General features: G+C 43.6%; 1 protein-coding gene across 5 annotated transcripts; it reads right to left on the bottom strand.

Annotated features, from left to right (window-relative positions):
* Positions 1-4,745: 4,745 nt before the first annotated feature.
* nt5c2l1 (5'-nucleotidase, cytosolic II, like 1) lies at positions 4,746-11,599 on the bottom strand. 5 transcript variants are annotated; one of them, XM_037484608.2, is made up of 18 exons: positions 11,384-11,599; positions 10,812-10,885; positions 10,554-10,671; positions 9,921-10,016; positions 9,379-9,470; positions 9,125-9,182; positions 8,935-9,028; positions 8,780-8,833; positions 8,613-8,696; positions 8,493-8,528; positions 8,135-8,242; positions 7,978-8,044; positions 7,730-7,900; positions 7,575-7,626; positions 7,203-7,263; positions 6,392-6,568; positions 5,989-6,080; positions 4,746-5,889 (listed from the first exon to the last, which is right to left on the bottom strand). In XM_037484608.2, the coding sequence occupies exons 1-17, from the start codon at positions 11,443-11,445 to the stop codon at positions 5,991-5,993; spliced, it is 1,494 nt and encodes a 497-aa protein (XP_037340505.2). In that variant the 5' UTR covers positions 11,446-11,599; the 3' UTR covers positions 4,746-5,889; positions 5,989-5,990. The 5 variants fall into 5 exon arrangements, 4 of the variants coding, with proteins under 4 accessions (XP_037340505.2, XP_037340504.2, XP_037340502.2 ...); XM_037484605.2 differs by having other exon boundaries at positions 4,747-5,909; XM_037484607.2 differs by having other exon boundaries at positions 4,746-6,080.
* Positions 11,600-11,942: the final 343 nt, after the last annotated feature.

Here is an 11,942-nt window from a genome sequence, read left to right as displayed (position 1 = left end):
GACTTGGAAAGTTACACAGGTCGATATGCAAAGGTTGTTTTGTGCGTGCGTGCGTGCGTGCGTTTTTTAAAATGCAATCGAGAGGCAGCGAACCTTCACGAGAGTTAAGAGTCGATCTGGAAGCGCGCTTCAAAACTTGACCAGGACAAGACGATTTTACGTGTGCGGGACGGATAGACGGATCCTGCGCCTCGTTTGTGTGTGTGTGTGTGTGTGTGTGCGCGCGCGTGTGTGTGCGCGTGAGGGGTGCAATGGGTTTCTCTTAAGGGTGAACGCGTTGCTTCTAACGCGCGTCGAGGCCGCTCACAGTGATGCACGGCGAAGAAAAGCTCCCAAGAACAGGTAAAAAATAACCAAGCAACGACAGGAATGGTTGCTGGGAACGATGGGAACGATGGGACCGACGCAGATAGCTGCGTGGTGCTGGACGGATTTCCGCCGTCCCTTTTCTTTCCTCTCATGGTAAAGTATGTTGTGTAACAACGCGTTTGGACTTGCAGGACCTTCTTGGCTTTGATGTGTAGCTGCAGCTTGTTGAGTCATTTCACTGGAAATGGAAGCTGCAACTTTTTGTTATTTTTTGCTGTTGGATAAATTCTGAATTTATTGGTTTAAACCCGGCGATGTTTCCCGAGGAGTGGGGGGGGGGGGGGGGGGGTTATGATACTAAGAGTAAATAATATATTTGATCGATCAGGTATGGATAGCGAAACGTGTAGTTCTCGAAGGCTTTGGGAGTTTGCCGCCCCCCCCCCCCCCCCTTGCCTCCACCAAAATTAGAATGCATGTCATTCAGTGGAGAGAATAGTATGGGCCCACATGCTGGGAAATACCCAGTCTCCCAGGGAGAGGGTAACCAATGCTGCTTAATTTAGGAAGTTAAACTCCACCTCTCAACAGTTGGAGCGTTAAACCGAAATATCCCCCTCTCACACTGCGAAAATAATTATCTCAATAGGCTGATAATTGTTTTGTGAAATTCAAACAAAGCCCAGTTTTAGCACAAATTGACCAGTTTTTCCAGTTTGACGATAACCAGTTCCGATGCTTCCAAAAAAAAGTACACTCTGTACACAGTTTTAAATTTGTGTAATCTGTGTGATATTCTGTGAGGTCAGGATGGTGTTCGTGTGGTTGTCCACTGCCCTTTTCCTCTTGCACTACTGCACATTGACATGAGCAGTGCAATATTAAAAGGGCATTGGCTGATGAAACAGAGACACACACCTTCCTGAAACGCCTCAACACTGCACATGGAGCCATGAAGGTGTCCCTAAATGTCACAATGACGTTGTCATTACCAACTAGAATTATAAGGTTGAAAATAATCATAACTCTATTATTCTTCTTTATTTTGTAGCAGTTTGGATTTTTTTTTTAAAAAGATCTGAACTTCATATTTCCAGACTTTGTCAACTCACAAATAAATCAAATTAAAACGTCAACACCCACATCTTTCTTTTCGTTTTTTTTGTTGTCAACACCTCACCGCATTTCATCCAAACAAACAGCACTGCTGCTTATTTAAATGTGCCTGGAGTATGGCAGTGAAGAATGGCTGTCCCCCATGCGCACGTGCTGACACACGCTGAGGTCAGCTGCTTTGACAATGTTGCACTACTGTACCATCCATTCTAGCAGTGCAATAGTATTGTCATAGCATTTGGCCTCAGCTCACACTAAACCGGTGCTAAAGGGCCTCGTTTCAAATGGGTTTGTGTAGTAGAAGTGGAGCTGATGACTGATAGCAGGTGGTGGTGCAGAGCAACCCCCCCCCCCCCCCCCTCCCTAAACTGTTTACCCACTACTGTGTTTACAGAAGAGTCGACACACATTGGAGGCTGAGTAGCAGCTCACGACCAAAATTTAAATACACGTACAGGCGAGTCGCCCCGGATGTACATTTTGAAAGGAAGGAGACAAATGGCATGAAGCCTTTGGCCAAACCGTAAGATAGATTCGTGTGTCGGGGCATTGATTGGAAGTAATCGGTTACCCACATTTTCACTTTACAACACAGCTCACGACTTGCGTGAAGTGACCACCGGGAGGGGAAATCAATAGGTCACGACTTACCCCAAACCTTTCCATCATCTCCACTGGATTTTTCTCCACAGCCGTTGTTTCTGCCGAGCCACTGATCTTTACCTGGTTGTTGTTTTGTTGTCACACCAAACACTCTGTCAGTGTGCTCATGGTAAGATAAGCAGATGGAGCAGGAAGGGAAAAAGAAAAAGAACAAAGTGGGTGGGAGGGGGGAGGTCAATGTGTGTTTTTTGAGCATCCTCGGTTGTAGCAGGTCGATGGGGGGAGGGGAGGTTAGGGAGGAATGTAGGGAGCAAGGCCCTCTCTTCCCCCTTCGCCCCGTGCCGTCTCCTCTGTGTCTCTTTTCCTTTCCGTGTTGAGATTAGGTGTCCCTGCTCCCGTGCTGGCCTCGCGCTTCAACCATGAAGTAAGCGAGCAAAGAGGTTTGTTTGTTTTGATGACTTGTCAGTCCCGGGTGGGGATGTCCAACCGCACGGTCCAGTTTGCCGCTGCGAGCTGCAGCAACAGAAGGACATAAGTCATCATTACAAGCAGAAAGAGGACACATCTTTTCGGGTACTGCTGCCAATTGTTGTTCCAGGTGAAAGTGGTCGTGTGGCGTTGAACCCGGCGTTGCTCTTTTGATTTTTTGAAGATGGGAAAAGTGCATTTATGTGATTGCACTCCAAAGGGAAAGGCAAAAAAAAAGCAGAGCTCAGTCACTCGACTGTGTGAAATTCTCCCCGAGTAGAGAACGTGACTTGTTTAGGCTTGCTTGCAATGCTTGCTGGGAAAGCCTGGAATGTGTGGAATGGGGGGGACGGTGGTGCTTCTGCAAGTTATCTGACTGCACAGAGCAGCAAGTATCCTGCAACGAAACCCAACGTGTCAGCCGCGACTTTCTCCTCAGCAGCTTCTTAGTGTGCAGATAAAAGCACAGCGAATACGAGCGAGTGAGACGTACCGGCATCTGCATTTCATTAAGTGCATTAAAACAAACTGCTGCGCAGGAAATGTTTTGGCTTCTTTCCTTCTGTGACGTGTCGTTGACCCTGCTGTCCTTGAGCGGATGTGTTCTCATTGCACGGTAGTTAACTGCGCTTTTTTTTGGTAAAGCACAGATTGATTCACTGTTAGACAACAACGGGTTAAAAGGAAAACCAAAACTATCATTCAAGTACATCATCTTTATTTGTAAAATGTGTTTTTAATAAAAGGAAAACGGTTTATGTGACGTTCTTCGTGAAAGACAGCCACTCTTCTCTGACACCCTCCTTTTGAATAAAGATGATTAAATTTAATTTTACAGTTTCTAAGTTATTTTTGGGGGGGAAAAACAAGTAAAAGGGCATGTTTGAAACAAATAAATGGTTTTGCTATGAGATGTACAAAAAACGACACAGATATAGCCAATCAGGAACCTTAACGCCTAACTGACTTTTACATTAAAGAATTAGAAAAAAACTGAAAAGTTCCTCTAAATTTTATTATATTGTTGAATGATTGAAATTCAAGGCCTAATAACGGCCCACTCGGTTACAAAATTAATGAGTGCATTGCTACAGTTCTCACATCAGTTTTGATTCAATAAACTCAATAATCTGATTTAATAGCTCAATAAATTAATTTACTTATGTGCAGGCAAACACAGGCAAATTTATTTTGAAACCTTGAAGAACTTTTAAAGTTTCAAACTGAATTTTGATAAAATGTAAAAAAAACCTGACCATTTGAAAATATCTATAAAGATGAATGATTCTCTGTGGAAATCAATAGCATAAATCGTCTTCATTGCTAATAAAAAAAACACACATAAAATGCTTTTTAAAAATATTTCAATTCAAATAGTATGCTCGTTATTCCAAATGTTTCCTTGTGTCTTGTGTTTTATCCAGAGAAACAAACAGCCTCCTCTTCCTCTTTCATGTTAATACCATCATCAGAAGTGTGGTCATACTGTTTTATTTTAAAGTAAACAGACCTTTCTGCACGGTGACACGTAGGTGAAACCATCAGAAGCCGATCCGTGTCACACCTCTTCAGTGCAGGTACGCTGCATGAGAGCAGGCAGCTCTATAAGATCCGTGTTTAAATGTCTCTACAAGTCGCATCATATGGTTTCTCGAATAATTCAGTTTCCTAAGAGATCAAATGAAGACACGCAGCCTCAAATCAGATGTCCTTAACACCTCCACTCGGATAGAGAGCAGTCGGGCCGGTGTCGGCGGATCCTTAAGCTTCACGGTGGAGGCGGTCCAGAGGACAGTCAGTAAATCAATGACTGCAGCAAATAAAGTATGTGGACTCCTTTGTGTTACTCTATGTTTCATAAAACCTCAGAGTTGAGTGGACTCTGAGGTTAGTTTATGTACACGTTGTGACAAAAACAAAAAACACATGATATAGTAGAGAGCAGGTGAGAAAGATAACACATGACAGATGGATGCAGTGGGGCACTTGCCTGTAATGTTTCATTTGAAAGAATAATATATTCTCATACATTTATATGAAGCATGTCAAAGGACCCATAAACAAATGGTTTCTTAACTTCTTCTCATTTTAGAAAACACAATAAAGGGAATTCAACCTGGGCTCAGGTGAGGTTAAGCAAAGGTTTGAGGTGTTTTCCTGACATCAGTGGAGGCTTCATTAATATCAGATATGACACTGATGCTTTATTTGTGTTGCTTTCTCTCCAGAGTGAGATGTGGGTGAGATCCATAACACAACTACAGTGGAAAACGCACTCTTCAACCCCGCAAGAGCACCGTCACTTTTTCCTCTTGGTGATCACATGCGAGCACTGATACCACAGTGACCAAAGAGAGAGACAAATTCCTTGATAAAGGTCCGGCTCTGGCGGGAGCAGGACCGTCAGAGCCGAAGGGGAGAACAAGTGGGAGGTACAGTGTGTGTGTGCAATTAGTACCACACAGGTGTCTGTAGACATGACAAGACCAAAATAGGATTAGTTTAATTCAGGTTTATTCAAAAGCAAGCAGCAGCTCATCTAGGCCGTATTCTTTGCTTTTAAGCACACCGTTTTTTTCTTTCTAGTAAATGCTTTAAAGTTTATAGTTTAAATAGTGATTTGTGTTATCATTTGTTAAGAGACAGATCTTCGTTTAGTCCGTTTTTCACTTGTCTTTGGTCTTCAGCCAGCTCCAGGGTCTGACCTGGGTCTGTAGGAGAGGCGAGTCTCTGCCATCCAGTGGACAACGGATGTAGTACAAAACACAGAGTCACTCAAATACATACAAATTCAACTGAACTGCTTTGGAGAACATCTTATTTGTTCATGTTTTAAATTGCGTTGTCTTTAGATGTCTAGCTGTTAAAGGAATTTGTGACGCTGAAACATTGCATTTGAAAAACTCAACCGTGTCCTTGCTACTCTGAATAATCCACAGATGTCTCTGGGACCAATTTTAAATTCAACCTACTGCCAAATAAATGGCCCCCAAATCTACTAAATAGTTAGTGTTAGATCAAATTGAATACACCGGCATGTTTGGTCAAAGTTGTTATATTCCAATGAAAACAAATAGAATGAATGCTTTATTAAAATTATTCAGAAGCAACAAATGAAGTCACACCTTAAATACCACTGCAAAGTGCACATCTACCACTACATCAAACAACAGTTTAACACTCGTATATACAGTAACCCTGAATCAGTGTTTTGCTTTTAAAGAGCAGAAATATCGTTGCATGACATAGCACTTCAAATCCACTAGGTTGAGTGAAATATATATATATATATTTTTGCTGGAACTGCCGATTTTCAACCAAACACCGGAGCAAACAGCCACCTGAGTCCATCGCATATTCCTCCTCACACTTCTTCCTTCTGAAACAGGCCGGCTGTGTTCAGCATTGCGACACTGAAACGATAAGAAACCACCAAAGGAATTCGAACCAAGAACGACGACAATTGTGCAAGTGCGACGTGGTGACACGAACCTTTAGTTCCTGCTCATGACCACGTTGTTGGTGCGAGCGAGCTCCGCGGAGGCGAAGTCGGCCGCGTGCTGAGCCGCCGACTCGTGGGGCATCTGCAAGAGTTCACGAGGGAGATTCCGTTAGTAGGGCGATGGTGGCGCATGGAGTAGTGCAGTGCGCTGGGGGCCGCAAGGTTGGTGTTTCGAATCCCGGCTGCCCCATGTGGAAGTGTCCCTGAGCAAGACACTCAACCCCCAATTGCACCGTGCAGGCAAAAATGTAATGCATAGGTTATAATGCAATATAATGCAATTCAATGTAAGTCGCTTTGGATAAAAGCGTCAGCTAAATAATATGTAATGTAGGACAGGACTTGGTTTTGGGGGCTTTCTGGGTGGGTGCGGGAGGGCAAAGGAGGACTGACCAGCACTGGGGGAGCCATGAAGAGGTAATTGAAGGGGTAGTGCAGCAGGTTGATGCAGGTGGAGGAGTATAGATCCGCGTAACGGATCAGCTGGCTGGCGAACAGCGTCTGTCTGGCGCCGCTGCGCAACAGGCTGCCCATCTGGCCGTAGGACATGTCCATCCTGTAGGTCAGCACCTGCGGACACGCGCAACACACTTTTGATGCTTTCACTGGTGTTTCATGGCAATGAGACACAAAAACCAGCCCTGGGTGATCTATCGGTCCTGAGCAAGTTTCCTGAATGACGCACGCACTGTCTGCTTTACACATCGTCATTTTAAATTAATTTACATTGAAATAAGACATTCAAGCAACAATAACCTGGAGCAAGAATGCACATGTAAGCAATTGGATTAATTGGAAGTGTAAACTGGCAACACTCTGCTCCACACACATGAAAAGTATCAGACGTTGAGCCTCTGCACTGGAAACTGACTGCAGGTAAACTCACCTACAGTGTATTGGGAGACTTTGCAGACATGGAGGCAGAGAGAGAGAAAGGGACGGAGGGAGAGGACGAGAACAAAGGAAGGGACCAGTGATGACAAGTTGGTAATAATCTAATTAAGTTTTCATGTATTGATTTGAGCTTTCAAAAGGGGTCAAAAAGGGGAGGGAGAGAGAACTGTAATAGATGATAAACCTTTGTCTGAGTGAAATGTAGATGTGCTGAAGCTGTGTGTAAATCCCCTGAAGTCTCTCAATAACCCCGTGTCTATGAATAAAAGAAGAAATAACTTTAAAATGGCGTTGGGTCTTGAGAGCTCACCTTCATTCTCGTCTGAATAGTCCGGATGTCGGGACAGTCTTGACTTCCGCTGTCCAGCTGCCTTCAGACGGCCAATAATAAAAACAATTCAGTGTCTGCTTCGTGTAAATGTGTCATAGATCAAAACGTGAGCAACTACATCTGGATTTCATGTCAATAACATTGTAAATACAATATTTAAAGTATCTATTTATATAATGATGCGTTTTTCTTTAAAAGTTTCATGCACTACAGGTGATGATTTACAAATGATGAAGCATACTTAACTAATGACCAAAAAGGATAATGTATAATGTTTTAAATTATTAGACAGTTCATTCTTTTGATATAACTGATGAATCGGGACCAATAAGTGCTGTTTAAGTAACTCACTTGTAGAGTTTCGCCAAGAAGACGTCGAGACGTTTCAGCTCCTCAAACAGACCTGCGAAACCAAGAGAGTCGCCAAGAGTTTCGAACAGATCGACATTGAGTAGCCAACAACAACAACAACAACAACAACAACAACCCATCTGCTTCTCTCTTACTCTTCTTCTCGTCCCACACCTGCAGCTCCTTGGTGAGCTCCGGCACGACGAGGAAAGTCCTCCAGCCCTGGCGCTTCTTCGATTTGAGGATGTCGCCAAAGATGTGGTCGCCGACGTAGAGGATGTCTTTGCCTCGGACGTCCAGCAGGTCGCAGATGACGTCCGAGGAACCTGCGAGACGAGGACGTACTCAATTTCACGTCGCATGTGCTTTGTGGGTTATTTCATGACACACAGTTGAATCTCACCTCCGGAGTAGACGGTTCCAGCGTGGAGGGCGCCCGTGTACGTCCCGATCCGAAGCTTCCCGGTGTCCTGCGTTCCCAAAATGCGACGTTAGTGAAGCCCCGCCGTGGATTTAGGGATCGAACATGTACTGAAATGACTCTTTATTTGTTCTCATACCGTGTCCACTTGTCTCAGCACTGTCCCCTCGGCGAAGAACAGAGGCTTTTTGGTGTCCACCACGATGAGGTCGAAGAAGGAGCGCCAGGACCTTTTCTCACTTCCGGACTATAGCGAAGGAGACTGATGTTCAATGGTGTTCAAAGTTGTTCAATGGTGTTCAATGGTGTTCAATGATGTTCAATGGTGTTCAATGGTGTTCAATGATGTTCAATGGTGTTCAATGGTGTTCAATGGTGGTCAATGGTGGTCAATGGTGTTCAATGGTGTTCAATGGTAGTCAATGGTGTTCAATGGTGGTCAATGGTGTTCAATATTGTTCAATGGTTATTCAAAGAACAGGATCGAATTGTCTCACCTTGGGATTGTTTTCCAGCAGGTAGTTCATAATGGCCTTGAAGAGGAAGGTGGAAAATCATGTTGAATGTCGCTCCTTTGCTTTCATATAACAGGTGGGTTGGAGTGTCGGGCAGCTCACCTCGGTGTAGCTGTAGTCACTGTTGGTGGCGAGGAAGACTTTCGCCACAGCTTTAAGCCGGCTCAAGAGCTCAGGGAGATTCGGCTGTGAAATAAGACATTCATTTGGTGTCAGTTGGTTATTTAAACATACTTTTAGTCGGTGCAACACTCTGCCAATTTACTTACATCTCTGATAATGTATTTCTCCAAGTTCTTGATTGTTTGTTCCTTCAGGATTCCCTTCACAGCGCATGAACACCGTGTGACGGTTAGAGACCGGGGCTGATCACACAAACAACAACAACAATAACGGAGGGGAGAAAAAAACAAATGAAATTCACCGTGTCATGAATGAAGTCCATCGTGTCTCGAACATCCTGGAACATGCTTCTGTAGGACATGAACAAGTCGCCATGCTGGAAACCTTTCGGGAGGCTGAGAGAGACACAACAGCAGCAGCGGTTCATTTGGAGGCCGTTTAGAAAAAGTCAGGAACGGTCAAGCTTTTAGCGAGTAAACAAGTCCACTCACTTTGTGTATCTGTTGCATCGGGTGAAGAAGTCCATAAGGCAGGTGTAGAAGTAAGTCTCTGCAGAGTGCAACGAAAACACAGTTAGTTACACTTTAAAGTTGCTGATATCATTAATGCAAACGTATATACTTTCCTTTTACTGCTGATGAATGAGTATTTCATTTGTTTGTAATCCTCAAGAGTTTCGGGTAGTGAATTGTACGGAAGCAAAATTGTAATATTGTGTCAAGATTTCTTCAGGTGCATTTCATACCAGAAAGATTGAAGAGAGTGTTAAGAATGTGGAAGCGGTCGGTGTCATCTCTTTGGATGAACTTGTTGGGGTAGTAGTTGTGAATGTCGCCTCTGGGGAACACAAACATGAACACTGATCAATAAACACAAGCTGACTGAATCAATCCAATAAAAACACACCGAATTACATAAACTCCTGATTGTCCACTGCTGTTTTTTCAAAACAAGTGAAACCACAATGATTCAGCTGATCTGCCCCCATAATCAGATAATCTCAGATAATCAGATAATCTGTTTTAATTAAACTATCATTGTAAACCCTGATTTCATTACTCACACCTGACTTAGCTTCCAATTCACTAAATCCACATGTCTTTGAACTTACCTCAAGTCACCTATAACATTTATTCATTCAATATTCAATTGAACATCTCGTTTTGTTGTCTCAGTGGGAACTTTCGTCTCTGTCTAATCTCCCCCGAGTCAACAGGTGGAGATGTCCAACGTTAAAACCTCGATTCAACATGTCTATGCTGTATTGTGTAGATATTCAGACTTTACCCTTTCAGGAAGCGGAAGCCATGACTGCAGACCAAAATATTCCCATTTGAATCCACCTTCAGGAGGTTCCCAAATGTGGTGTCGATCACTAAACCGCTGGCGTAAGAGAAAATAAATAAAAGGGGGTCATCATGACTTCAACTGACAGTTGAAGAAGAACTGTGAAACAATGTGTATTTCAGCAGCTTGTGATTATTTTATTTCACCAACCAACCTAATGACAATACTTGGCGGCAAATGATTAAAATAGTGAAACATGATCATCATTTTGTAAAGCCCAAGCTGATGTTGAGTTTGGCATTTTTGTTTGAAAAGGTCTTGAAAAAAGCTTGTACTTTCATAATCAAACGTTTTTCTTTTTGTCTTCTCTGGTTTTCCCGCTTTCTAACGATTGAAGGTTAAATAAAGAGGTTTATCCTGAAACTTAAGTGTGTAATAATCAGTTGTCTTTTGGAAAACACACACTTGGTTAGTTACATCATTTGCATAATATAACAATTTGTGTCTTCTTCCTATGGTGTTCACTGGACAGGAAACAGAAAAAAGCCTTTTTTTTATTTTCATTTTATTTTCTGCCATACCTCACACATTAGTAGCGGACTTCTTAGTTATAAGAGTAGATTAAAAACTGACCGCGTGGGGAAGCTGGGGTCGTATGTGTAGCGTAGAAGCTCGCGAGGGTATCCAACAGACACCATTCTGTCTCTTATCATCTCAAAGCCAAGGCTCTCGTAGTCAGGAGACTTATACACTGCAACACACAAACACACACACACATAACAAAGCACCTTTAGCATAAAGTCAGTGAACCTTTTGCAGCCAAAATATTCTGAAGTAAAATATTGTGTACAACAGAGAATCTAATCCCTCCTAATTGTGTCTTTCTGTTACCTGCCAATGTGTAGTCCATGTCGAATCCATAACACTGGATGTTTTCCATGGTCACACTTCTGTTGACGAACACCCTGAGAGTAAAAACAACACAAAGATGAAGTCCGCTGACTAAAGTGCTCATTGCCATAGACCCGTGAGGTATGTTCGGGACTGGTATGTTGCACTTGTTTGCATCAGTTTTCTCCTGAAGGGAAGACGTCCGTGTTGCATCTCCGTGACTAAGTTAGTTTTCCCCGCGGTACAAACATTGCTCCCAGATCTGTGTACCGCCTCCAGTCTGCATGCCTCCATCCATCCCACCATTCACCAACTGCCCATGATATAAGGTTTCTGTAAATAATGATCCTGCTTAGAGGTTTGTTGCCGCTGAACTGCTGAGGATATTTTGGTGTGTTTTGTGTACCAGCCTCTCTGTAATCACCTGTTCCCTTATACCTTGATTCTCAGACCAATGAGACAAAACTTGTACACGTGTCGGATTAGTGAATAAAGCTTATAAGCGGGTACCAGAGGCAGTAGAGCTGTAACTTCAGAGTAAATCGGTGTATTCCATAATGACATGGACTCACATTTGGTCAAAGGTCCTCTTCACCTTGGGCGCATCCGAGGAGGCGCTGGGATCTGAGTCCATGGCGCCCTTCAAATTTTAAGCAAAGCTTAAACTCAACTGCGGTCTGCGACTGAGCACTTTCTCTAATTTCACCCCAAGTATGAAGGCGTGGACGTGCGTGTTTGTGGCTATTTCATACGCAAGCTGCAACTCCTCCCTGTGGCTATTAGCTGGTTGCTGATGTAAACGGAGCCGCTTCGAGCCTCTTTGTCACGCAACGTGCAGCGTTGTGCGTGTAGATTGTGTTATCAGAGGCGCGCACATGCGCCGCGCGGCAACCCGCCTGCGTAATAGCCGGGAGTTCCCTGATGAAAGTCGGGCCCAGCTTACTCATGGAAGATAACCCAATCGTACCGTGTCTTTAGGGTTCACCTAAAGGTGCACCGTCAACAACGTGCACATTAAATCCTAAACGCATTCTTTTAATAAAACTATATCTGCATGCCCATCCATGGCAACATGCAGGATCCTGATGATGACGATACTGAAGATAGTGTTTTATTTGTCACCATATTATG

The sequence above is a fragment of the Pungitius pungitius genome, chromosome 18 (assembly GCF_949316345.1).
Source record: "Pungitius pungitius chromosome 18, fPunPun2.1, whole genome shotgun sequence".
Taxonomy (NCBI): Eukaryota; Metazoa; Chordata; class Actinopteri; order Perciformes; family Gasterosteidae; genus Pungitius; species Pungitius pungitius.
The sequence above is the reverse complement of the archived record's forward strand: the minus strand, read 5'-3'. Positions and strand labels throughout refer to the sequence as shown.